The sequence below is a fragment of the Homarus americanus genome, unplaced genomic scaffold (assembly GCF_018991925.1).
Source record: "Homarus americanus isolate GMGI-L3 unplaced genomic scaffold, GMGI_Hamer_2.0 scaffold6075, whole genome shotgun sequence".
Taxonomy (NCBI): domain Eukaryota; kingdom Metazoa; phylum Arthropoda; class Malacostraca; order Decapoda; family Nephropidae; genus Homarus; species Homarus americanus.
The window spans coordinates 65,001-92,695 of NW_024732529.1; the positions used below are offsets into that span (position 1 = coordinate 65,001).

Consider the following 27,695-nt stretch of genomic DNA (forward strand, 5'->3'; position numbering starts at 1 on the left):
TGCGCTGGTACAGGATACAGCTGTGGGAGGCTGGTGTGTGTGTGTGTGTGTGTGTGTGTGTGTGTGTGTGTGTGTGTGTGTGTGTGTGTGTGTGTGTGTGTGTGTGTGTGTGTGTGTGTGTGTGTGTGTGTGTGTGTGTGTACATTCATGGTCTATTATTGTATTTGTATGCAAACTTGTGTTTACTAGAGGAAGTACATAGCAGTGTTTCCTCGTCATATATTTAAATGCTGTTGCACGGTATTTACATTGCCAGTATGGACACACACACACACACACACACACACACACACACACACACACACGTAACTATATAAAGAGAACATGCTAACTCACGAAAAAGTTCACGGTGACAGAACTCGTAATTGGCGGAATAATGACATGTAGCGAAAAAGCGACTGATTGCGTTAAAATGCTACCTAGTGAAAAATACTGAAAGCCATAACGATTGTTGAATTATCTATATATTATGAGGATAAATGCTCCTAAATGCTCCATAGCTAATAACAAGTGTCATTATATGATAAAAAAAAAACAGGGAAATTATTATACCAGAAAAATAATTGTTTAACCCAAATAAGTGATGGGCGTCGATAAAAAAATAATAAGAAGAAAATAATTAAACGTAAAATGTGAGAGAGTGAAGAAAAATGTGATAATTAGGGGGAAAAATGGTACATAGGTTTAAAGCGGTAGGTGGTGGTGAAGATGTTACCTTAGGTGGAGGGCAACAGAGATGGGGGGAGTGAGCCCAAAGAAAATAGTTTAATGTGGAGGATGGTAGATGGGTGTGGTGGGTGGGTGGGTGTGGTGGGCAGTTTATGAGAGGTAATAAGGTCAGGTGAAGCAGCCTCGGAGGGACGCCATTACCGCCTCTTGCTGGTGATTTGTGTCACGCCTACCCAAGACAACCACCCACCTCTTCCTTCCTTCCTTCCTTCCTAATCATCAATATCATCATTCTCTCTCTCTCTCTCTCTCTCTCTCTCTCTCTCTCTCTCTCTCTCTCTCTCTCTCTTGTTTCTCCTCCTCCTCCCCTCTTGTCACCACCAACACCTGTGACCTCTCTTCTTTCCCCCTCTTCCTCCACCTCGGTCCTCTATTTTTTCCTCCTCCTCCTCCTCCTCCTCCTCCTTCTTTGCTCACTGTGGTGGGAGAATTTGAAATTGAAATTGAATCAGAAGTATTTCGTTAGAGGGGGAAACCTGGTAACCTTGTATCGTAAAAGTGAGTTTGTTACCTGGGTGTATTGTTTACCTGTCCTGTATGTTTAGGAGAGAGAGAGAGAGAGAGAGAGAGAGAGAGAGAGAAGAAGAAAGAAAGAAGAAAGAAGAAAGAGAGAAGAGAGAGAGAAGACATTAAATAAGAGATGTTCATTTTGGGGTTCAGCATGCGTGCGTGCGTGCGTGCGTGTGCGTGTGTGTGTGTGTGTGTGTGTGTGTGTGTGTGTGTGTGTGTGTGTGTGTGTGTGTGTGTTTATAGTCAGCATTAAGCGTTATATTTTTACCATCCATGGACATAACAAGTCAGGATTGAGCAAATGAAAACAAGGGTTAATTTAGTGAATGTTTCCCAGAATAGGTTAGTGTTTTTTATATACTTTTTCCATTTGCTTTCACTTTTTGGTGGTGTTGGAGATACGAATGTGAAGGAGGAGGAAGAGGAGGAGGAGGAGGAAGAGAAGAAGAAGGGGGGGGAAGGAGAGAAGGATGAAGATGGTGGAGGAGGTGGATGTTGATGGGTGTTATGTTGATTGGTGAAGAGAGATGGTGAAGGAAGTATTGGGGATGGAGAAGAAACATAGTGTAAAGTGAAGGAGAGGGGGTGGGGTGGTGGTGATGGAGGAGGAACACTGTGTGGGGGAGTGATGGCAGGAAATAGTGAGGGAGAGGCTGGATATGGAGAGAAAACAACACCGGAAGTGAGGTAGAGGAGAAGGAGGTGGGGGTAGGAGGAGGTGTAGGTGGGAGGGCAGGACGGGATGGAGATGAAAGAGGTGATGATGGTGATAGATGGAGGGAGGATGGTAAGCCACAGAGCGAGTGAATGAGGTAAGGAGTGTGAGAGGGGAGCATCTGGAGTAAGGGGTAAAAACATCAGGGTAAGAGGTGTGTACGGCAGAAGTTATCGACCATAGCATTTATAGTGAAACTTGATACCAGTGACGCATACCTCCCTCCCTCCCTCCCTCCCCCGCCCATTCCTGCACCACACCTGTTTCCTCCTCAATCATTACTGTCTCTCTCCTGTCTCTTTATTTCACCCATGTTCTTCTACCTTCCCTACACCTGTGGCTGTACTCACCTGCCACACTAGTACCTGTTATGTGTCACCTTTCTCCCCGTACATCTACCTGTCTCGTGCATTCTCCTGTCTCACCATCTAATTACCTGTAAATTTTTGAGAATTGGTTTTAACTTTAAGATTGGTTGTAAAGGTTCTTGTAAAATGTAAATAATGAGGATTGGTATTTACAATTAACGTAAATCTGAGGGCTGGTTATCCTCGGGTGAGTCTGTAAACAAAAATGGCAGCAAATTTCAGAAGGTCCAACAGGGAAAAACATTAGTAGAGAGACGATGATAAGGTCTTGTAGTGAGGGTTGGTGGCGGTTTGTGTGAGGGCTCGGGAGAGGGCGGAGGGGAAGCGGGATAGCCCTCTGGGGATGGTAAGACGAGGGCAAGAAGGGGAGGGAGGGGGGAGGGAGTTGGAGAAGGGGAGGTTTTTGGAGGGTGGAGAGGGCAAGGATGAGCAGGAATGGGGGAGGGAGGATAGGGGTTGGTAAGAGCCTAGGAGGATAAGGGTAGATAAGAGAGAAGGGAGGAGGAACGAGCGAGTAAAATGGATAGAGAGAGATATGAAGAAGGGAGAGGATGAGGAAGGTAAAGAGGGAGGAGGAGGAGGAGGAGACTAGTGACCGATGAGGAAGAAGAAGAAGAAGGAGGAGGAGGAGGAGGAGGAGGAGGTAGTTTTATTCTTGTGTGAGTATTTTATGGAGGTGCTTTAGGGTCTGTTTAGGGTAAAGGGAAAGAGGGGGAAGGGAGGACGTAAGAGGGTCGAGGGTGAGGCAGGTGAGAGTATGAGAGGGTCTAAGAGTTAAGGGAGATAGGGTGAAAGTAGGAATTGAGGATAATGGAGAGGATAAAGATAGGAGGAATAGGGGAGGGGACGATAGAACCTGAAGGTAAAAGTAAGGTAAGGTCAGACCTAATGGTGAAGGGAGTGGATAAGATCATGAATAAATGGAGGAAGGGAGAGAACGAGGTGGAAACTGATGGTAAGAGGGAGGGAGGGAGGGGCACCCTTAGAAGGTCCGGGAGAGCTGAGGATAAGGGGGAGAGAGGAATACCCCTAGGGAGGACGAATTAGGGCCAGGGCAGGTAATTATCTGACGTGGCCCCTGGATATGTCCGCATTGGGGACCTCACACGTATACCTGGTTGGGACATGGGACTTGAGAGGCTATTGTTTTTCCCAGGAGGATGATGTCTGCCTGTCTGGTGTGTTCAGTACAAGGTTAACACACATTTTTGTTTCCCAGGATTAAAGTATACTAAGCGTGCTGAGTTCAAGACATCCAGCGAGAGCAAAGTTTGTGTTATTTTGAGATTTTTGGTCTGATTTACTTTGTTGATGCACATAAACCCGCCTGTTGGATTTAATCTTTCCACGATTTTACTGTTTAATACTCATAATTTTTCCACGCAAACGAAGTTACGTGTCAATTTGGATTCACGAGGACAAAGTTCAGTCATAACTTTGTAAACAGGCCTCGTCCTGTGGGAGTTGCCACCTCACTCGAGCGCCGTCCTGTTAAACCATTGTTGATGGGTGGGGTTATGACGTAATTGTTTGTGATTGGTTCATATTCCTCCCCTGTACTTGTGTGTCCTGGGGGAAAAAATCAAGTGGATGCATCGTTGATTGGGAAAAGGCTCGCGATGGGTGGAAATTCATCTCGCTTATTTTTTTCCTCGTCCTTTGATAAAATGCACCCTGAATAAATGATACGCACAGTAACCTCGCTTATTACACGGATATTTAAATTTTTCGGCGTAAATAATTATACCGCGCTGTTATATTAAACTTCGGGTGCTTATAAGAGTAATTTATTAATATGCTGAAAATAATATGGTTTCATAGTGTAAGATTTGGGTGATTATTCCGGTAATGTATAACACGAACTACTGTATAAGCACACACGACTAATTTAGGAGAGAGAGAGAGAGAGAGAGAGAGAGAGAGAGAGAGTTACATAAACCTCATGACCTGTTAGGGGCGTTACGGATACAGCATACTGCAAACTTATGCTTTCACTACACATACATAACATAAATACTGTATATACAAACACCCCAGCGCGCGTGTGACTGTTTACGTTGTATGATGGCGTTAGTTATGTTACTCTTAGCTCCCACAGACTACGTTACGTATTGAGGTTAGGTTAGGTTAGGTTAGGTTAGGTTAGGTTAGGTTAGGTTAGTTTAGGTTAGGTTAGGTTAGGTTCGGTTAGGTTAGTCCTGAAATTATATGGCGTCGTATTCTTTTTGCATTTAGAAGTCTTGAGTTCAGTACAGTCTCAAGTTTATTTGCTGGTTGGTTAGACTCGGTAAAACCCTGACACACGCTAAATTGGGTAGCGTAACCTTCAGCTTTTATCCGTTAAAAAAAAAAATACGAAGTTTCTTTTCTCTTGGCATTCCTGGAAAATTTTAATGCGGAAAAATCTGTAAAAAAAATGGCGAGGAATGCATGAGTTTGGTTGATGCAGAAGTTGAAGGAAAGAAGGGGGGTGGGGAGGCAAGTTGAAGGACACGATCACCTAGATGGGGGTACGGGGAAGGGGTGCAGGTGTTGTAGGAGGAGGAGGTAGAGTAGATGTTGGGATGATTGAAGGTGGCAGGGCTCATGGGGGGTGGGATTTTTATTTATTTATTTATTTTTTAATATTTAGGAGAGACGGGAAAATTGTCCAAAGAGAGATGAATGTAACCTGGGGAAATTAGGACTGAAGGGAAGGCAGGAACACGAATGGGGGTAGTGGGGGCTCTAAAGATGGGGGAAACAGGATGGGGAAGATTGTGGGCACGTAATTTGGGGGGTAGGGGAAAGGAGGTGTACTGTAGGTAGGTGTGATGGGCAATGACTGGGGAATTAAAATGTATTGATAAGGGAACAGCAATTGGGGGGATGGTAATAGTGATGGGGAGGAAGGGGAAATGAGGGATGGGTTTCATTGTAAAGTGGGTGATGGGGAATTGGGTAGCGAGGGGCGGGTGGTCACCTTCCTCCGCATCACGGCTTGATAGTCTTTTTATGGGTGTTTTATGAGTGACGGGGGACGTGTGGTGGACCTTTCCTCCCTCCTCATCACCCTCCCCCTCCTCATTTCTCACCCCCCCTCCCCCCCCCCTCTCCCTCACTCCCCCCCCTCCACCCCTCCCTCCCCACCACCCCTCCCTCCCCCACCCCCTCCACCCCACCTCCCTCCCCACCCACCCACCTCCCTCCCCCTCTCACCTCACCCCTCCCCTCCCCACCCCTCCCTCCCCCCCACCTCCACCCCTCCCCCCCCACCTCACCCTCACCCCCCCCCACCTCCCTCCCCCCCCTCCCCCCTCCACCCCTCCCTCCCCTCCCCCTCACCCCTCCCTCCCCACCTCACACCTCCACCCCTCCCCTCCCCCAGCCCTCACCCCCTCCCTCCCCCCACCTCCCACCTCTACCCCTCCCTCCCCCAGCCCCTCTCCCCATAACATCTTATCCCTCCGTCCCCACTCCTCGCCATTACCCTTCTCTTATCTCCCCTCCCTCAATCTCCCTCTCCCCTACACCTCTTTTCTTCCTTCTCCCCCCATCTTCACTTCCATCCCTCCCTTCCACTCACTACGCTGCTTCCCGTCACATCTCCCCCCCCTCCCTCACACCACCATTCCACCCCTAAACCCATTCCACCCTTCTTACCCTAACCCATGACTTATCCCTGACCCACATTTAGATTACCCCCGCTGTTGAATCTCTCCTCCTCCTCCTCTCTTATTGTTGTAAATATAGCCACAACGAATATAGCAATCCACTATTACCTAGCCAAATATTGTCTCTGTAAATATTGGCTGGTCAGATGTCGCCGTTTAGGATATTACCTCGTCAAGTATCGTTGTAGGATAAATATCAGGTCTGGAATATCGTTATCGTACCTTAGATATTATTTACCTGGCCAAATATAGCTTACCTTAAGTATAGCTAAATCATATATCGCTACCCTAAGCATCAAGTATAGCTAAATCATATATCGCTACCCTAAGCATCATCAAACCTAATATCGCACAAAAAAAAATATGTTGCCCGACCAAATATCGCAGGAGAAATATCGCCTTAGCTGGGGATAAACTGACCAAATATCGCGTAACCATAAATTTACCGCATCCTTTAACACCGCAAAGTTTCCTTGGTGGGCTGCCGCGTTCTCTCACCTCCTCCTCCTGATCCTCCTCCTACTCTTCCTCCTCCTCCCTCTCCTTCACCTTCTTTATCGGCACATTTTCCTGTATATGTTCACTCCTTCCTCTCTTTACGACACCATTTTTATCGCTGCTTCACACTTATTCCCTTCTTTATTGACGATTCTCCCGTCTCTTCCCTTTTTTTTATACCTTTTTTGTTATTCGTGTTGATGTTTCTGGGCGGGATGGGCGGGGTTGTTTGAGTGGGTGGGTGGGTGGGTGGGTAGGAAGGGCGGGGTTGTCTGAGTGGGTGGGTGGGCGGCAGCTTCTTCCCCCCTGTTGGTTTATCGAGGTGAGGTAAACCAGGTAAGCATTTCTCCGTACCGACTCTGGCCCACACCTCGTCTTTTAGCTCACCTCAGCAGCCAGGTGTTCACTAAGATAATGTTCTGTCCGTTCGTTTGTCCGTCGTCCGTTCGTTTGTCCGTCCTCTGTTCGTGCCTCTTCCGTTCGTTTGTCCGTCGTCCGTTCGTTTGTCCGTCCTCTGTTCGTGCCTCTTCCGTTCGTTTGTCCGTAGTCCGTTCGTATAGTTATAAAAAAAAGTCTTTATATTCTTTGATAGTATTTTTTATCCCCGTATACTCGGGTTTTTTTGTTGTAATATTTAGGCTGGGTAAATCAGGGGGTAGAATGTCCTTAAGCCGCCCATACTTGAAGGACAAAAAAATAAGGAAAGTAAAAAAAAAAGTGGTACAAACTTTCCAAACTTTCCCCCCTACATCATCCAATACAACATTTATAAGTTTTCCTCCTCTCTCTCTCTCTCTCTCTCTCTCTCTCTCTCTCTCTCTCTCTCTCTCTCTCTCTCTCTCTCTCTCTCTCTCTCTCTCTCTCTCTCTCTCTCTCTCTCTCTCCTCACTTTACTACCTCCCCTCACTCCCTTCCCCATGAGACCTTCTTTCCTTCCTTCCTTTCTTGCGTCCTATGAATCTCTTTCCCCTCTCCTATCCACACTCTTCCCTGGAGACCATCGTTTCCCTCTTATGCTTTCCTCACATTCGTCTTCATCTTTCCCCTCTTTCTCATGTATCTCCTCTTCCTCCAGCCTTTTCTTTTTTCTCTGCTACCACCACCACCTCCTCCTTCCCCCCTCCACATCTTCTCTTCCCCCTTCCCATCTCCACCTCCCCTGCTTTCCTCCCCATCTCTTACTCCCCCAACAATCTCAGCCTCTCAACAATCCGTAGACTCCTGGGCTGGCTCCTCTGTTGTACTTTTCATTCAAGATTAAGCAAATTATAAGCGCGTGATGTCAGATTAAACTCCCGGGGTAAAGCCCTTGAATACGACAACTTGAGCCGGGGTGAGATAACTTCCCTTCCAGCACGATAACGTAGCTTTGGGTGTTGGGAATTAAGCACCTTAGTACGATAGCTTAAACCTGTCGGGTATGTGAACGGACGTGTTTGTGAGGGAGAGTGAGATAACTTAGTTCCAATAACGATATCGTAGCTTTGGTCACTGGGAATTAACTCCGCCTCCCTCCCTCCTAGTACGATAGCTTAACCATTTTCGCTGTATCGTCGGAGTGAGGTACCTTAGCTGTAAGTAAGGATAACTTAGCTTTATGGGTTAAGAATGAAGGCCTTTTTAGAACGGTATCTGAAGCTCTTGCTTGGAGTAACTTCGGTGTTTATTAGTAATACTACGACAGCCAAATTCCCAGCACGATGTCTTGGCTTTGAGGGTCGGCACCGGAGCCTATCGGTAACCTGATGTTGACGGTAGCGTAAATGTTTATTAGTAAGAAAATGAACACGTAACTCCGGGTACAATAATTATCGTAACTTTGAGCATCAGGAATTAAACCATTTACTACGATATCTTAAACTTACACAACGGCATCATTAATTAATTTAACTTAACAGTAATGTAAGTATAATTACTGATAATTCATCCTTTGACCAGCGAGGTGTTATGCCCTTCAGTGCAGTATGTTGATGTCAGGTACACGGTCTAGTTGCAAAGGTTTTAAAACAGTTTATATCAGATTAACGTTTACATAATCTAACCTAACTTAATCTAACCAATTTTAATTTATGAGAATCAACTCTTTAAATAACAAATATCGTATTATCGTATTTATAAACGTTCATGTGTGTTATAGAAAGGTGTTGAAAGAGAAGTGACTAACGCGCTGAGCATCAAACAGCTGACTGACTCGTATCATCCACAGCGGAGGGTGAACACGGAGGAAAATAATATATTTAGGATATTAACCTGGTGACCTTTGACCCTTCAGTCCCACAAGGATATGTCTCTTGTTTACCTGTTGACCTGAGACACTTATTGTTGATGCTGTTGTTGTTGATGTTTGTTTTTGCTGTTGTTGATGTTTGTTGTTGATGTTTGTTTTCGTTGAGGTTTGTTTTGTTGTTGTTGATGTTTGTATTGTATTTTTTTTGCTGTTATATAATGTTATGGTTTATGGAGAGATAAGATGTTGTTTTTGTCTAAGACCTTAAAAGTGTAGTGGGTGATGTGGTGGGTGTTGAGGTGGGTGATGTGGTGGGTGTTGAGTTGGGTGTTGAGGTGGGTGATGTGGTGGGTGTTGAGGTGGGTGTTGAGATGGGTGTGGGTGTTAGTGGGTGATGTGTGGGTGATGTGGTGGAGGGTGGAGTGTTGGGTTGGGTGTAGTGGGTGTTGGGGTGGAGTGTTGGTGGAGGTGATGTGGTGGGTGTTGAGGGTGGGTGGTGAAGGTGGTGATGTGGTGGGTGATGTGGTGGGTGATGTGGTGGTGTGGTGGGTGGTGGGTGTTGTGGTGGGTGTTTTCCTCGTAAGTATTCGATTCCTTTGTGGCATGGCTGTCCACCGTGGGAGTGAGGGCAGAGTAAGTGGGAGGGGGTATGGAAGAGGGGTGAGGCAGAGTAAGTGGGAGGGGGGTATGGAAGTGGGGGAGTAGTGGGGGTGAGGCAAGTGAGAGTGAGGAGGTTGGGGATAGTTCTGAACACCGGGAAGCATTATGGGAGGTGGGGGGGCGAGAGGTTGTGCTGAGGAGGAGAGGAGAGGGAGAGGAGGTGTGAGGGAGAGAGGTGTGAGAGGGAGGGAGAGAGGTGTGAGAAGAAGGTGTGAGAGGGAGGGAGAGAGGTGTGAGAAGAAGGGGGAGACAGGTGTGAGAAGTGAGGGAGAGAGGTGTGAGGGGGAGGGAGAGTGGTGTGAGAGGGAGGGAGAGTGGTATGAGAGGGAGGGGTGGAGTGGTAATGCTGTGAACCAGAGAGAGATAATGACATTCCTTAATCGAATAGCCTGAGCAGAGAGAGAGAGAGAGAGAGAGAGAGAGAGAGAGAGAGAGAGAGGCTACAATACAGATTAACCTCTCTCTCTCTCTCTCTCTCTCGGATGGTGTAGCCTCTCCCTTTGGCAGTCCCTTGCTTATTAGTGAGGGAGGTGTGGTGGTGGTAGTGAGGGAGGTGTGATGGTGTTAGTGAGGGAGATGTGGTGGTGGAGGTCACTGATATGCTTCTACATCTTTAACATCACCTGAAGGCGTCATGAGGAGCCGCGTGCACACTGTATCACACACACACACACATACATACATACACACACACACACATACATGCATACATACATACATACATACATACATACATACATACATACATACAGGAGAAAGAGAGATATTTTTTCAGTGTATATTAGGAGTGAATATGTAAAGCAATGGAAGTGTATTTGTTCTGTGTATTAAAAGTGTGTATATCCGAAGCTCAAACCATTGGTGTATACTGTATATTTAAGCCTCACTTCCAATACTTTTTATTATATTTTACAACACTATATTAATCCAATCATAACAACAACAACAGGTAAAAAAAATGAAACTTCAACAATTGATAATACTTCTATAAAAATATTCTCAGAGATGAAAATACACGTTCCATTATTACCTAACGTAACCTAACCTAACCTAACCTTAACCTAACCTAACGTAACGTAACCTAACCTAACCTAACCTAACCTAACCTAACCCTAACCTAACCTAAAACTCAAGCTATTCCCCTCTATATAACATAACTCTGAAAGCTAATTATAACATCACCGCTATGTTAATATTTCATACACTAGCCGAGATAATGACCGCAAGTACTGGTATAATGAACTGGTTAATGCCGTCTTATACAATGTAATCTGAGATCATATATAATAATCCGCTATAAATTCCAGGAAATGTATATCATATTTTTACATTTTTTACAATTTATATTTTCCTAAGTGAGACCAATGTAAGTATTTCTGGAGATGTTTAATGGCTTTTAATACTGATGTGTAGAGAGAGTAAGTCATTCTCTCTCTCTCTCTCTCTCTCTCTCTCTCTCTCTCTCTCTCTCACACACACACGAAAGTACCCGAGATGGTATTTTTTTTTATGTTTTGTTATATTGTTGTTGTTGTTGTTTGGTAGGAATGTTTTATAGGCCAAACGAGTGTTTTTGTCATTGTTATTATTGGATAAGTGTCCAGATATATACGGTAACCTAACCTAATCTTAGCCCATAGCCGGTTATAGAGTATGTGGTGAATAACAGCAATTTGGTGTTTGTTGTGGAGAAAACGAGAAAGAATTGGTGTTTTTTTATTTATGTGATGTTATGTTTGAGGGAAGTTATGTTATGTCATGTTATGTTATGTTATGTTATGTTATGTTAGAGGTAAGTTGGTTTGGGTTGGTTTAGGTTATGTTAGGTTAGGGGCTTGTTAAGTGGGGTTATGTTTGGTCAGGCAAGGTTAGATAAAGTTAGATTAGGGGTTGGTTAAGTTAGGTTATGTTAGGATAGGTTATAGGTTAGATTAGGTCTAATTAGATTAGATTAAGTATGGTTAGATTAGATCAGGTTAGGTTAATTAAGTTCAGGTTAGGTTAATTAAATCAAGGTTAAGTTAGGTACGGTTTAGGTTAGGTTAATTAAGTTCAGGTTAAGTTAGGTTAGGATAGGTTAGGCTAGGTTAGGTTAGGTTAGGTTAGGTTAGGTTAGGTTAGGTTAGGTTAGGTTAGGATAGGGACACATTATTAAAAAAAAACGAAAAAACGAGAAAAAATACTAAGTGTAGCAAGGTATGGTCATGTCCTGGGCTCGGGCTAACACTCAGTATGCAGGGCGGCTGTTGAGAATTAAAGATCTCTCGCCAAGTAAGAGTTTGTAAGTATGCTGAACGATCCTCTTAAAATTTACCAGAAGAAACTTTGTAAGAGACCGGCCCAAACTTAGCTCCGGGCTCTCATGGGCTTAACTACGGCTTGGATAAAATTTAGTTGTGCTCTCTCTCTCTCTCTCTCTCTCTAATACTCTCTAACACTCACTCACACTTTCTCTACGGCTATTACTTATCTCTTTCTTTCTTACTCTCTTTCATTCTCTTCTCCCTCTCTTCATTCCTTCTCTCCACCACCATTTACTGTCTCTCTCTCTCTCTCTCTCTCTCTCTCTCTACTGGTAAGACTCAGGGTGGCGGTGTCCATGGGCCTTAAGCGGATTGTTTCTAATATTAATAAAAGTTAGCAGCACGGAGACTCTCCAGCCTGCCTGACGAAGCCCCGCCCGGAGGTCTCTGTTCATCCCTGTGTTAAAACTTGTAGTGCCGTGAAGTAATGTTATTAATAGTGGTAATATTGTACTGCTGTTATTTATGACAATGCTGGACTGTTAATAATAATCATGATAGCGTGGTTACTAGTGATGATATAATAACGAAAATAGTAATAGTAACAACAATGCAATAATAATAATGATAATAATAATAATAATAATAGTAATAATAACAACACATTAGAATGGACACTAGCGTTGAAAAGTATAGACTATGTACACTACAATAAACTGTATAATGTGATATTGAAGTGAGAATAAATATAACGAAGTCAATTAATTTATGAAGTACTGATAAATATTTTTTATAGCTGCTTACAGAAACCAAACTGCTTCTAGTGTAATGTTGATAAAAATAAACTAACATTTGTGTGTCATGTTAAATATATTAAACTTAGTAACACAATTGTATATGAAATGTTTATATTCCTGGCCTGAGATTCATACCATATGGGTTGTAGGAATATATACCACTGAAATACACAAATATACAGAAAATTATACTGTGTTCTAACTTATCACTGACATATACACGGTAAACTACGACCATTAGCCACACACTATACACTGACATACACGGTAAACTACGACCATTTGCCACACGCTATACACTGACATACACGCTTAACTACATTACGTCAAACACCACCAGTCATACATCACCTAATAACCATACTATCGCCGGCGAGGGGCTGATGAATGACAGGTGAACGGGGCGGTGAATGAGGCTGCTGGTGTGTTTACATGAATGAATATTGATATGACGTATATTTACTACCTAACACTGTTTATATGAGTGTTGAAGGGTCAGTGTTTATGAAGGCTGTGACATGGGTATAGTGTGTGTGTGTGTGTGTGTGTGAAGGATTATACACGAAAAATGGAATAATGCTCTTTTTTAGTGGATATAAGTTTAGAACAGATACCTACAATAATAATAATAATAATAATTTGAAGGAGAATAATAAAACTAATAATGATAGTAAAAAAAATAATGGTTTTTTTAATGAAGACACAAAAGGTATTCATCATCAGGTGAAAGCGAGAGGCGCAGTTTGATGCTTGTGTGTGGGCATAAACGGTCTCACCCAAAGTAACATGCAACCGGTGGCGACAGTAATATCAAGTCACTCGTATTGGTTCATTGTTATTTCTGTCATGGTGCTGTGGTGATGGCCTCGTCCTTACCTTTCCTTGCCTTTCCTTGCCTTTCCTTGTCTCTCCTTGTCTCTCCTTACCTCTCCTTGCCTTTCCTTACCTCTCCTTACCTCTCCTTGCCTCTCCTTACCTCTCCTACCAACACCTGCCAGCTGCTCATGTTGTGTATAGCGTGGTGTATGTCAACCTGGATATATGGTGTCCCTTAAAAAAAAAAATGCCTGACGTTAAGAGTTGTGTCTAAAAATATATCTTTCTGACTCAACAGACGAAGGATTTTGACAACCATACCGAGACAACAGGAGTCACAGTGTTCATTTTGAAATTCATCGACCCCCTCCCTCCTTGAAGATACGATTTTTTTTTTAAGTATTTACGTCTGTTAAGGTCTTGTTTTTATCCAGAACCTCATTTTGATTATGCAAGGCCACTCACCCAATCATAGTGAAGAGTTAGAATCGATAACATTACGTCACAAGTCCAAGAAATAGCATGCTATTTGAAGTCTCTCTCTCTCTCTCTCTCTCTCTCTCTCTCTCTCTCTCTCTCAGTAACCGTGCCTTATAGCCATTGTATTCATTCATATGTAACTACTTTATATCAATACTACTACTTCAATATTTTAAAGCCTTATGAAAGATCGCTGCGAGTAGAAAGTTTACCTTAACATTCTTCACAAATGACGAAGGGATCTATAGGATTTTGGGGGGTTTAAGTGAAGAAAGCCTTTGAGATAACCTATCGGGGAGAAAGATAAATATTTCCCCCGTCAGACGCAGTAAACACGGGGCGGGACTTTGGGCAGCGTGAAGTGTCGGTGGCCGCGTTTATATTCCGGGTGAGTGTAAGTTTGAGTTTGTGTGGCTGACTGGCTTCAACTTCTCTCGTTGACGCTGATGGTCGTAAAACTGAGGCAATCTCTCTCTCTCTCTCTCTCTCTTTCTCTCTCTCTCTCTGGCTGTCTGTCTTTCTTTCTTTTTTCTCTGTGTGTGTGCGCGCGCGTGTTCTCGTATCATGTAACAGATACCGTGGCGAAGTTGTTGAGGCCGGAGACTGGGAGATGATGAACCACTTGCCAAGTTTGAAGCCTTGTGTCGAGCCATTATCCTGAGGGGGAAGGGGAGGGGTGTTCAGCAGTCCACGGTAGGAACGCCAAGGATTACGTCTAAGTGAGGGGTTACCAAGTGTATGTCGTGAGGAGAGTTACTTGGATGGTGTAGTGAATCGTAGTGTTAGTTATGGTTGGTGGCTTAAACACACTTTTCTCATTTCATCTAAGGTTTTGATCCTATTGATGTTTTTTATTGGTGTATTCGAGAGAGAGAGAGAGAGAGAGAGAGAGAGAGAGAGAGAGTGAGGTGACGCCAGCGAGGGAGGGGAGCGCTGTGTACCTTATGTTTATGTCTGCTCGGGTTGCCACGTGGGTCTGACGTTGCATGTTTATGTGTATACCCGAGTACTTGTTGGTATGCATGACTCAAGCGGGTGATTTACGTTTATACACAATTACACACTATCATTATACTTGTATTTATTTGAGTACTCTTATCAGGCTATGGGTGTATCACAACCAGTGTGTCATAGTGTGTGTACTGGCCATCGTGGGGTGTAGTACACTCGCCCCCCAAGTGAGAGAGAGTTTTAATTTCCTGGCGGTGTAGAATTTTTGGGAAGATCCATTTACCTCCCATGTTTTGTGTCTGTCCTTCACTGATGGTGGAAGTTGATGTAAATCGATTAGTGAGTGGGGCGTGATCAGAGGGAGATGGTTATCCTGTGCTGTTGGTGAAGTTGTCCGGTGCCGCTGAGTTATTTCCCGACGCCGCGTTACACAACTAGCCGACTTTAGGTGTTGGCGGCGGTCGTACTACCCTAAACCAATTTTACACATAAATGACTTACTGGCCTGTCACGCTCAGTAATGTGGGACACCATGGCCTGTCACGCTCAGTAATGTGGGACACCATGGCCTCTCACGCTCAGTAACGTGGGACACCATGACCTGTCATGCTCAGTGACGTGGGACACCATGACCTGTCATGCTCAGTGACGTGGGACACCTTTATTGTTTTACTGTTTCCAAAACTTTGTTTTTGTCTAGTTTGTTGTTTTTAAGAACTTTACAACTGTGTTTGGGGTTCCGTGATTTACGTCTCCTCTTGTGGATACTGTTTCTTTTGTTTGTGTGTGTGTGTGTGTGTGTGTGTGTGAATTGACTGGAATACCTGGTGTAGAAATTTAACATAATTTACATAATTATACAACACTGTATATATAAATAAGCAAGTGTTATATTTTGTTACATTATTCATAACTATTATTTTTATATGCGGTACTGTTATACATTATTTAATGAGTTGTTATTGTGTGTTTCAGAGTGTGTTGCGGGAGCTGGAGGGGAAGAAGCCACAGTTGGACGAGCTGGTGGCCTCTGCTGACAGTCTCAAGGATGACGCCTCCCGCACACAGCTGCATCAAAAGGGTGAGTACACACGTGTACACCTGTAATTGCCTACACCTGTTGACCTGACTTACTCGTACGTTATAACCTTTTGTTACAGACACCTGTGGGGTAATTACAGCCTCGGCTTGTCTTTATTATTTTTAAACAGATATGTCTCTGAGTGTCGGTACTAATTTATTTTGGGAACTATTTTTGAAGTAATTAACCGTGTTACTTATCGTGTCGACATTACGCACTTGTCGTTTCTTCCCACAATCGTTAGAGTTCGTGTCGTCAAGATGGATCAACACACACACACACCCTGGTTAAGTTATGACGGTTAATTGAGGGGTTAAGCTGCGCCAGTGACTCATTATCAACATTCGTCTTAAGGTTGACCACGAGGGAACAGTTTACAAGGGTTATTACACTTAGGTCTGTACACCCAGGCGATTTATGAGGCGTTTATCTTATGGACGCTTCTGTGGTAGATAAATGTGACGGTAAATGTTAAGTGTGACGGTGAGTATTACTTGTGACGGTAGGTATTAAGTGTGACGGTAGATATTAATTGTGACGGTAGATGCTAAGTATGACGGTAGATATTAATTGTAGATGCTAAGTATGACGGTAAATGTGTGACGGTAGCTGTTAAGTATGACTGTAGGTATTAAAAGCAACGCAAGATACTAAATGTAACAGATGTCTGTATTTATCACAAACATAAAGCAATCACCACTCTTGATTTATACACCCCTGTTAGCGATGAACGACCGTGATGTGACCGATACATGTTTGTCACCTCTCTTTGACCCATTCTGACCTTGTTTAAACCGAAGGACATGTTTATTACGTGTCTTTGTTTTAATATAGTTGTCATTGGGATATTTCCGTCGTAGTAATTATATCGAATGTTTTTTTTTATAATTGAAAGTTTATTGGCATTTGGTTGTATTAATTGAATGTTTGTATATCTCTCGTGGTTTTAGTCTATACTTGTCATAGGAGCATTATAGAATATTTGTCATATTAATAGTTGTCTATATTTAATATTTCCGAAGAGATTATGTAATTGCTTCACTCTGTTATACGAGTTTTGAGATTATTATTATTATTATTATTATTATTATTATTATTATTATTATTATTATTAGTATTATTATTATTGTGGGGAAAAGGCGAAAGGCGGTTATTGGCTTCAAGTTGGGTGGGTGAGGGAGTGTGTGTGTGTCGCCGCAACAAGTGTAGTTAACGGTGTCGGTATGGGACAAGTCGCACCATCAGCGTCTATTGAGAACCTATAACACCTTCCTGTTCCCTGTCCCCCTCTCCTCTCTCCCTGTCCCCCTCCCTGTCCACCTCTCCTCTCTCTCCCTGTCCCTCCTCCTCCCTGTCCCCTCTCCTCTCCTCCTGTCCACCTTCCTCTCTCCCTGTCCACCCTCCTCTCTCCTGTCCACCTCTCCTCTCCCTTCCACTCCTCACCCCTTTCATCCCTCCCTGTCCCTTTCACTCCTCCTCTCCCTTGCCACCTTCTTCTCTCTTTCCACCCCCGTCCTCCCTTTCCACCTCTTTTACCATCTTTCTTTCCTCTCCTATCCACCCCCATCTGTCCCTTCATTCACTGCTTTCTCTCCTTTACCCATTCTTCACAATTCCTTCCAATCCCCCATTTTCAATCCTCCTATCTGTTCCTGTTTCTTTTACCTTCCTCCCTATTCTTATTTTACCTTCTGTCTCCTCTCTCTCTCACCCTCATCTCCCGTTTCCTCCTCCTTTCTCCTCTTCCTCCTCCTCTTTTCTCCTTCTCCTCCTCCCTCCCAGTGTTCGATTTATCGGTCTCTAGCAACAGCAGCGAGTGGGTGTGCGAGGGATGGTCAAGGTGCTAGGCATTAATAGAGGTATCCTGGTCAGGTAGTACTTGTGACCCTTAAAGGCGGCTTATGGAGAGAGAGAGAGAGAGAGAGAGAGAGAGAGAGAGAGAGAGAGAGAGAGAGAGAGAGAGAGAGAGAGAGAGAGAGAGAGAGAGAGAGAGAGAGAGAGAGAGAGAGAGAGAGAGAGAGAGAGAGACTCCCCAAACACATGCATTATTCCCCCTTCATACATAAATACACCTGACCCTCCTCCCCTCCGACACCTGCCAGGAACTTAGGTCACGTGTGTATGAAAACCTACGTCCAGATTACTCAACAGAAAAGGTGTACAGTCCCTCCCTCCCCCCCCCTAAATTAAGTATCTTTACCTTTTGAGCATTAAAAAACCTGTTAATATTGGGTGGTTTATGTAACTCTGATACATTACAATGATATAGCAGAAAGTTTATACATTTATACAACACAAAGCAACGAGGGTTAATGTATTTTTGTACTACAGGGTGTCTACATGGTGGACTACAAGTAACTACGTAATGCTAAATATTAAGCCGGTCAGGGTATACAGCATGGATTAGTATTGTTGTTCACTAATACTCTTATACAGTAGAAAGTAGTATATTTAGTGGTCGATAAACGTATACAACAGAGCGAGTCAACAGCAAATATGCAGAATTACTGATTATTTTTAGCGCTGTTGTACACTACACATACATATGTATAGAGGATTATACAAATGTCGTAGTTTAGTGTTACAGGATTACAGCGGTACAATATAACACACACATAAACTGCTTCCTATTAGTTTTACACTTGTATATTGTCTCCCGTGGTGATTGATGCTTTTTATACCCTCAAATTAACTATATTTTATACCGTCGACATTTTTCGGATAGTTCGTTCGTAATGACAAATTATATCAGATTTTTCTCTACAGGTAAAGTGGAATAATTAACTTACGATAATGGTTTAATTTTATTTATTTTTTTTAATCAAGTGAACAATCGTAATTTTTTATTCGGTTAAAAATAACATTAATTGCACAGGTAGAATGACTGTGACGTGAACAATGAGTAGTATCTATCAGGTGTGTGTTGTAAAGGTAAATTATGACATCCATTCATAAAGGGACAAACTTCCCTTCATTCATACAACTCTAGAGATCAAATGAAAATAATGGTTAGGGACGTGGGTGAGGGAGGTGTAGGTAATGGAGGCGTGGGTAAGGGCGGTGTGGGTGAGGAAGGTGGGTGAGGACGGCGTGGGTGGTTGACAAGCGGGCGGGCGGTATAAATGCATTGTGTGCGTCCTGGAAGGTGAAATCTTGGAGACCTTTCTTGGCTCTAAAACCCACAGGTAAGACGTATTCTCTCCTTCGATCTCTGGCGGACGGGGCCACTCTGGGTGGGGGGGGTCGCGGAGCTATATTTAGTGGAAGTTTAGGTTGAGGGAGCGATAATGCTGGTTAAAGTTGGAACTTGTTTAGGAATCAATAAGATAATAAAACATTGAAGGTCGACCTGCTGGGTTGTACTGTGTCGAGGTGAAGGAGGTGGTGTGGGTGGGTGAGGGTGGTGTGGGTGGGTGGGTTGGTGGTGAGGGAGGTGGTGTGGTGGGTGAGGGAGATGTCTCTTACCAGAATATGAGTTATGAAGGTGAACAGTCAATTGATGTAAGTGGGTTGATGACCGGCTAGTGACAGTCAGTTTACGAGAGAGGGTGCTGAGTGGGTAGTAATAGTAGTACACGAGAGGGATCGATCTTGAGACAGTCGAGCTACTTTAAGACTATACATTGATGGGAAGTGTAGCTGGAGGCAGAGAGGTAGTCCATAGAGGGAGCATCATATAGTGGTAACAGAGCGAGTCATTCAGTACAGGTGTGTTAGCGGCAGGTAGATGTTACAGGTGTGTTGTTGGTAGGTAATATGATGCAGATGTGTTGGCGGCAGATAGCTGTTACAGGTGTGTTGGTGGTAGGTAAGATGATACAGGTGTGTTAGTGGTATTATAAGGAGACGACATTACGGGTGAAAGAGAGAAAACATAGATAATACTCTACAGGTAAACGAGGTAATTATTACACAAAAAGGTGTACGGAGAGCATTATCGATACATGATATACCGGTAAAGGAGGGTTATATTGTGGAGGAGAATGTTAGCAGGAGCAGGTTGTATTAGGTTGTATTATATAAAAGTTGTTGGTAGAGGAGGAGTATTTTGTAAAGCAGATGTGATGTCGTTTAATTCTGAAAATGTTGGGGAGTTTTCTGGCCCTTGGTCCCTGGGGAGGTGTAGTGGAAGCCGGAGTGAGTCGGGGGCTTGACAAGAGGGGAGGGAGGGGGGACTTGACGGTGAGGGCTGTGGGCTTGGCGGTGAGGGAGGGCTGTGGGCTTGAGGGTGGGCTGTGGGCTTGGCGGTGAGGGAGGGCTGTGGGCTTGAGGGTTTGACGGTGGGGGCTTTCAGGCTTGACAGTGAGGGACTAGATGAAGGGCTCATATTTGACGGAAGATTATAGGCTGATAGGGGTTGAATAGGGTAGGACTTCACACAGGAGCGAGTGATGGGTAAAGGAGGATTGATGGGAAGGAATAACCCCAACAGAATAGGAAGTGGCTAGAGAGGGAGTTGATAAAATAGAGTGGAAGAAGGAGGAGGACACTGTTGAGGCAGGAGTTGACTGTTGGTCCGGGCAATGGATCTCTCGTGGGATGGACCGCCCTGACGTGAAGGGTTAGAAGGACTTGAAGCGTTCTGTTAAGAGTGGTAGATATTATGTTATTGCGTTCAGTTTGAGAGTCGCATATATGTTAAGAGTTCACTTTCATACAATACGTTGCGTTCTTTTGAGTGTGTCTGTATACCTGTCTGTCTCACGTCGTGTTTGCGTAATGACAAGTGATTGTTTGTGACAGGTGAGGTCGGTAGCTTTAGTGTTCCGTCAAGTCTGTAACGCTAATTGAAGATGAAGATAATTTGTGTGGGTAAAGGAGACTAAGGAAGATATGGAGAGACTAATGAGGGAATAACAAGAAAAACAGACGATAAATAAAGTTAGGAATACATGAAGGTATGGAAATTGAATGACTGAAGTAAGGAATGGAAGAATGGATAGATTAAAGAAGAATGGAGGTTGGAAGAGGTAAAAGAAATAGATGAAAGAAAATGGAAAGGGCAAATCATTTTAAAAGGTTTCGGAGATGGAGGAGGAGGAGGAGGAGGAAGATATGAAGAATGAAAATACGTGAGACGGCGGAGGATTGCTCGAGAGGGCGAAGGATTGCTCGAGACGGCGAAGAAATGTTAGAGACGGCTGTAGAACGATGGATACAGAGTCACAGGTTAGATACAGCCGAAACACCTGCCACAGCTTTGGAAAGATTGAAGTTACAGATCTATTAGTTAAAAATGAAAGCTTTATAAAGTAGGGACATGACCTGAGGTGAACGCGGCTTATAGAGCGAGATAAAGAGTGTGTGTGTGAGAGGTGGTGTTATGGCCAGTCAGACGAGGGACGGAGGTGGGGGAGGGAGGTAGAGGAGGGGGAGGTGGAGGAGGTGAAGGGAGGGAGAAGTGAGCATCCCGATGGACCCAGAGGTGGACGTGTGCTTGCGTGTCAGCGTTCTCCTTCTCTCTTCCACTCGCCTCCATCTTCCTACCTTCCTTCTCTTCTTCCCCTCCTCCTCTTCTTCCCCCTTCCTCTCTTCCTTCCCCGATCCTCCTCTTCCTACCCTTCCTCCTCTTCTTCCCCTTCCTCTCTTCCTTCCCCGATCCCCTCCTCTTCCTTCCCAAATCCTCCTCTTCCAGCTTCCCCCCGTCCTCCTCTTCCTTCCCCTTCCTCCTCTTCCTTCCCCGATCCTCTCTTCCTTCCCGTCCTCCTCTTCCTTCCCCCTTCCTCCTCTCTTCCTTCCCCCCTTCCTCCTCTTCCTTCCCCTTCCTCCTCTTCCTTCCCCTTCCTCCATCTTCTTCCCTTCCTGCCATTTCCAATCTGGCGTCCATTACTTCCTCGCCCCTGTCCTTGCCTTCTCACTCTGCTTTTATCATGCTTTTTCTTCCCTTCCCATCTCCATCCCTCCTCCCCACCTTCCCCACCTACCATCATCCCTTCCTCTCTTCCTCCTCTTCCTCACCATCATCCTTCCCTCTCTTTCCCCTTCCCTTCTTCATCCCTGACCTCCTCTTCCCTAGTGGTTCCTCGGCCTCTTCTCCTTCTCCTGGCGTTAGATCAATGGCGACCCCCCACGATCGTCGCCTCATCCACCTTCCCTCCCTCCCCGTGATTTACACACACCGGTCTCTCCAGGATAAACGCGGAGGACGGCCTGATCTCCCGGGCGGGGTCCTCAAACGTCGCTGGGGGGTTCCGGGAAGCCTTCTGCTGCGGCGTTGGTCCGGTGGCGGGGGATATTAGCTCTAATGTAGTCCGGGAATTTTCCACACGAGCTGCTGGTCTTATAGGGTCTGACCTGATCTGTTATGGGTTTTGAGTCTTTGATGTGGGTTCTGGGTTTCCTTTTTGGGTCTTCTAAAGACGGTATCCTTCTGTGGTGTGGTTACTTAGGAGGGGTAGGAGGAAGAAGCCAAGACCTCCTGTGGGACTTCCTGAGATCTTGTTCGAGTCTCCAGGATTCCTATGTGGAGGCCTCTCTGCCTTGCTATATACTTCAGTGTCCTGCAGGAGTCGGTAACCTCTCCTCCTGAGGATCTCGAAGACAGGAGCAGATTTATCCTCTGTGACTGACCATCCGTGACTTCTGGGGGTCTTGGCGGCTCCTGTGTGTCGTCTTAAGGAGTTCTCAGGAGGCTCAGCTGTTTCACGACCTGGTGTTTGTCGAAGGTATTCTTTCTGTGATTCCTTTGGGTACTAAACAGGCCGCTTTAGTTTACAAACATTTTGGTCTTCATGATTTATTGTTCTCGTTCGTATCTCTAGTTCTCATATCTGTCGTTATCGTTAACTCGTTCAGATTTCTTGGTCTGTTGTTCGTGTGACTTGTGGTTTGTGTTTGCCATGTGATGTACCGTCTACGAACTTTCATTCTTTCTTAACTGTTTATAAAGTCAAATAAAAATCACGAGTGAAATATTAGTGTGGTAAACTTGGAACCCTGAAGGTGGTGGTGGTGAGGCGTCGTAAGTTACACCGCACCTGAGAGAACGTCTGTGTCGGCAGGTCACATTTTTTGTGAGGAGTTGTGGTGTCGTAACCCCACAACACTGAAAATTATGTTAAACGGTAAGTTCATCCCGCGGGAGGAGTTTGTCGTGTAGTAAACTCACAACACGGAGGGTGTGAAGTTATAAGTTAAGATTATTATTTTAGATGGTGAAATATATTTGTATCCCTTGTTTTGTGCTCCTGTTAACGTGTCGTAATAAAGTACATTGTTCCTGAATAATGATGCTGTACCGTCGTAGTTAGGAAATTTATGTACCTGTACTTTTCTAATGATGTTTCTGTACTAATATAGTTCTGAAATCGTTGCACAAAACCACCTGGAATTAACTTTACACCTGTCCCTTAGTTTGTGTATTAACAACAACAGAATGAGTGTTCTCAGGTGGGTGGAGGTCGAGGCGGTGCCCTTGAGCGTGGGGATCAATCGCCAGAGCAAAGCGACCACAGGAGGTAAACACTGTGTAAATCTCATTATCTTTAACGCTGATCCACCTGTGTCACCCACCTGCTCCAGCGGGGGGGACTTGTGCGGAGGGGGGTGAGGGTAGTGAAGCTAGCTGTCCAGGGGGTGAAGGGGGAAGTGAAGCCAGCTGTCCAGTGGGGAGGTCAAGGGGAGGGGGGGAAATGACCAGTGGTAACGGGAATGTCAACACAGCCAGTCCCTTCCCTTCCTTGATATCCTAAAGACGGTATCTCGCCCTTGTGAGAGAGAGAGAGAGAGAGAGAGAGAGAGAGAGAGAGAGAGAGAGAGAGAGACCCTTTACATCAGAAGGAAAAGATATACAAGCAGTTACAATGGCTACAGTAATAGTCGTAACTTAATCGCAGAATAACAAGGCTGTGTTGACCAAAATTCTTTCCAGTGTTATGGTCAGCTGTTGTTATTGTGGGGCGTCGGGTGCTGCTCCAGTGTACAGTATGTGTGTGTTGATTCTTCACTTTATAACGAGGGGAAAAGTAAGTTTCTTGTTTATTATTATTATTATTATTATTATTATTATTATTATTATTATTATTATTGTACTGGCTTCACTGTAGAATTCTTATTACAGGTTTGTGTGTTTGTTTGTTATTCACGTCATCGTAATACGTCACTTGTCTCATATCATTCTTGTGGGTTAATACAAATTTTTTCGTTGTATAAATTCAACGTGTGGTAATCTCTTCTCTATTCCTCGTTCGTAACTTTCGTAATTTTTCCTCGCATCATCTTTATCGTTCACACTTTTTGCTGTCTAGATTTCACACTAATACTTCTTATTCCTCCAATCATTTCTAATCTTTTTTGCACATTTGTTTTGTTACCGTCTCATAAATTTATATTCCTTAAATTTAAACCTTTTTCGTCTCTCATTCACTTGCTTATTAAATCCTCACCAGAGTTCTTCTTGTATTCTCAGTCAGTCAGTTGGTTCTTCTCTCTCTCTTAATCTGTTCTAGTTTTTTGTTTTTTCCCCAAATCTTTCCTCATCCTCTGCCGAAATCGCCCTCCTTCCTCAGAATCGCCCTTATCCTCCATATAAAATTTCCCTCACACCTCACAAATCTCCCTCATGTTCTTCACACACACACACATACACAGATCTCCCTCGTCCTTCACAGCAGTTTTCTTCCCTCATACTACACGAATCTCCCCTCAACGGGCGTCCTTCACCCTAACACATCGCTTCCATAACCAGTTGGCGCTCGAGCAATCACCATTTGCCTCTTCTCCGCGGCCTCCCCCACCTGTCTCGCCCACATACACCTGTTGGTCGCGATTTGTGTGCATCGGGTCGACCCCCTTTGGCCCGGGTTATGTGTCTGCCTGAGGGGAGGGTGGGGAGGCTGGAGGAGGAAGAGGAGGTTTTATGGAAGGGAGTTGGGGGAGTAGGTTGGTGGGATCGGTAGTGGTGGGTTGGAGGTGGAGGAATTGGAAGTTTTGTGGAAGGGGATTGGGTGGGGAGTAAGGAGGAGAGGGAGGATGTTATTGGTTGGAATGGGATGGGATGGGGAGGAGGGTAAGTAGGTGGGGGAAGTAGATAGAGTTGGGGAGGAGGAGGTGGTTTGGAAAGGTGGGTGGGGAGTAAGGAGGTGGGGAGGTTAAGGTGGGTAGGAGGAAGACTGGATAATGGTGGGAGGGGGAGTAATAATGAGCTAGGTAAGGAAGAGGGAGTAAGGAAGTGATGGATGTGGAAAGGAAGAGGAGGAAGATGTAAGGATTGGTGAAGTAAGGAGGGGAGGTGGGGGGAGGAGGAAGAGGTCATTTTCGAAGGATGAGGAGCGAGAGGAAGAGAAGAAAAGATGAAGAAAATGTTAAGAGAAGTGGCTGGAGGAGAAACATGATAAATGAGAGGATAAGAGAAGATAAACGAGAGAAAGAGTAAAGAGGGATAAAAGTAAAGTGGAGGTTAAGAGGAATATTGAGAAAGAATGAGGAAAGGTGAGGTGAGAAAGATGAGAATGAGGAGAAGGGAGACGAGAGAGAGAGAGAGAGAGAATAAAACGGGAGTAAAAATTATTTAGGAAGAGAGAGACTGACTGACTGACTGAACGACTGACTGACTTAAAATATTAATAATTGTGTTGATAACCTGATAAACACACTTAATCTCTCTCAATAATTACATATCAGGTTATAATTATGATCACCGATACACCGTAAATTAACCCATTACCTTACAGTTAATAGACAGTGAATAATATAGCCCCGATGCATGGTCAATTATTTCCATTAATTAATATCACCTGTGGGTATTTCAATATTAACACCTGATTTGGGTTTCAATTCCACCTCACCCCCCACACCCATTAGAATTCCACCTCTCCTCCACCCATCTGATTATATTTACGTGATGATGACCGCTTAATGCACTCAGAATATTGAAGTTTGCCCAGTTAATGTAAGTAAGTGTAGACTCTGGGCGTTGAAACACCTCACACGGCACAGTATAAACAACAACTTGGCTTATTTTCTTGCAGTAAAGTTTCATTCTAACCAAAATGTGGAGTTATAACATTGGCCGAGAGACACGACACATGGGTTCTGGTTTTTTTTTTCCTCGTGTTTTTTTTTCCGTGATTGTGGTTGCTTATTAGATCGGTTTTGTTGTTGTTGTTTAGTGATTTTTGTAATTTATGTATTCTTTGGTTGTTTCTGAAGTTGATTGTTGTTGTTGTTGTTGTTGCTCCAAAGATTGTTGTTATTGACATATTCTTTGTTTATTATCGTTACGAATTGGCATTGTTTTTGGTGATATATTGAAGAGGAGTGATCCTTGAGAGAGAGAGAGAGAGAGAGAGAGAGAGAGAGAGAGAGAGAGAGAGAGAGAGAGAGAGAGAGAGAGAGAGAGAGAGAGAGAGAGAGAGAGAGAGAGAGAGAGAGAGAGAGAGACTTAGCAATCTGTTTATGGTGGTTAATTTATAGAGAAGCCAAGAATCTACCTTCGTTTATCTTGTCTGAATGTCTGTCTGTCCTGCCTCACTCTGGGGGGAAGGGGAGGAGGGAGTGTTGGTGGTTTTACATTTCCTCTGTAGTGGCGTTCTCTGTTTGCGTTCTTGATCACCGTAGTTTTTGTAGTAGTTTTTTTTCACTCTTCCTGCGTTCATATAGTAGTGGAGTGGCGTTTTCAGAGGGGGGCGTTTTGCTATCGTCTGGGCCAGATTGTCGCGTTCTTTATCCTGTTGACTACGGCGTTTTTTTTTGTGCATGGGCGTTCTTAATGATTTCTTATCGTCGTTGTCTGGGATTGTTCTGTGCTATTGGTTTGTTAGGAGCGTCTTTTGTCAGCGGTGTGTGTGTGTGTGTGTGTGTGTGTGTGTGTGTGTGTGTGTGTGTGTGTGTGTGTGTGTGTGTGTGTGTGTGTGTGTGTGTGTGTGTGTGTGTGTGTGTGTGTGTGTGTGTGTGTGTGTGTGTGTGTGTGTGTGTGTGTGTGTGTGTGTGTGTGTGTGTGTGTGTGTGTGTGTGTGTGTGTGTGTGTGTGTGTGTGTGTGTGTGTGTGTGTGTGTGTGTGTGTGTGTGTGTGTGTGTGTGTGTGTGTGTGTGTGTGTGTGTGTGTGTGTGTGAGCGAGCGTATTGTTCTGGCCTGGGGGCTCATTTCACTCAGAAATGGCTCTTGCTCTGTATTTTTACCTCCTCGTTTTATTAATGTTTGTGCCTCAAGGTGGTGTGTTATTTTTCCCCTCCAGTTGTTCTTTATTGTTTTCTTAACTTCAGGTTTGTGTGTTGGTTTTATTGGGGTTTTTAATTCCTCTTCTTTATTTTTTTTTATTTTGTATTTTATTTATTTTTTCAGACCTTTTTTTTAGGTATTTTATATTTGTTTATACTCTCTGTGTTTATCAAATGGTACAAGGTGGTGATTTATGCAGTGTGGGTGTTATCTGTGTGTCAGGCGGGGATTAGGTGATAACTGACACCAATCCTACCTATCACCTCACACCCACCTCCTCACACCTACTCACACCCACCCACCCATCCCCACCCGCCCACTTACTCAAATGAGCTCGCTTAACCAGCCAGGAAGCTCGATCAGTGAGGGAGTGAGTGACCCCTCCTTCCTTCCTCCTCCTTCCTCCTCCTCCACCCAACTCGACGTCATCATCAATCATCATCATCACGTCCTCCTTCTCCTGTTCTTCCTCCACCTCATCTTTATTGCAGGTTTTTGTGTTGTATAGATAAACAAATGCCATTAGAGGGTCGCTGTTAAAATACTATGAGGGAGAGTCTTGTAGGGTAATGAGGTGTGTGAGGGGTGAGGGTGAGGTATAAGGGGTGAGGATAAGGTGTGAGGGGCGAGGATGAGGTAAGGAGGGGCGAGGATAAGGTGAGGGGGGCGAGGATGAGGTGAGGGGGGAGGATAAGGTGTGAGGGGGCGAGGATGAGGTGTGAGGGGGCGAGGATGAGGATTAGAGAGAGAGAGAGAGAGAACAGGTAAGGAAGTAGGGATAAATTAGCCGGGGTGATGGGCTTACCTAG

The 27,695-nt window shown here is 44.4% G+C and overlaps 1 protein-coding gene across 1 annotated transcript in view; it reads left to right on the forward strand.

Moving 5' to 3' along the window:
- The window catches only part of LOC121868884 (dystrophin-like), a 185,849-nt gene that overhangs the window by 61,471 nt on the left and 96,683 nt on the right, over positions 1–27,695 (forward strand). The window contains exon 2 of the mRNA XM_042369881.1: positions 15,623–15,728. Within this exon, the coding sequence (XP_042225815.1) occupies positions 15,623–15,728 (106 nt within the window). The remainder of the gene's footprint in view (positions 1–15,622; positions 15,729–27,695) is intronic.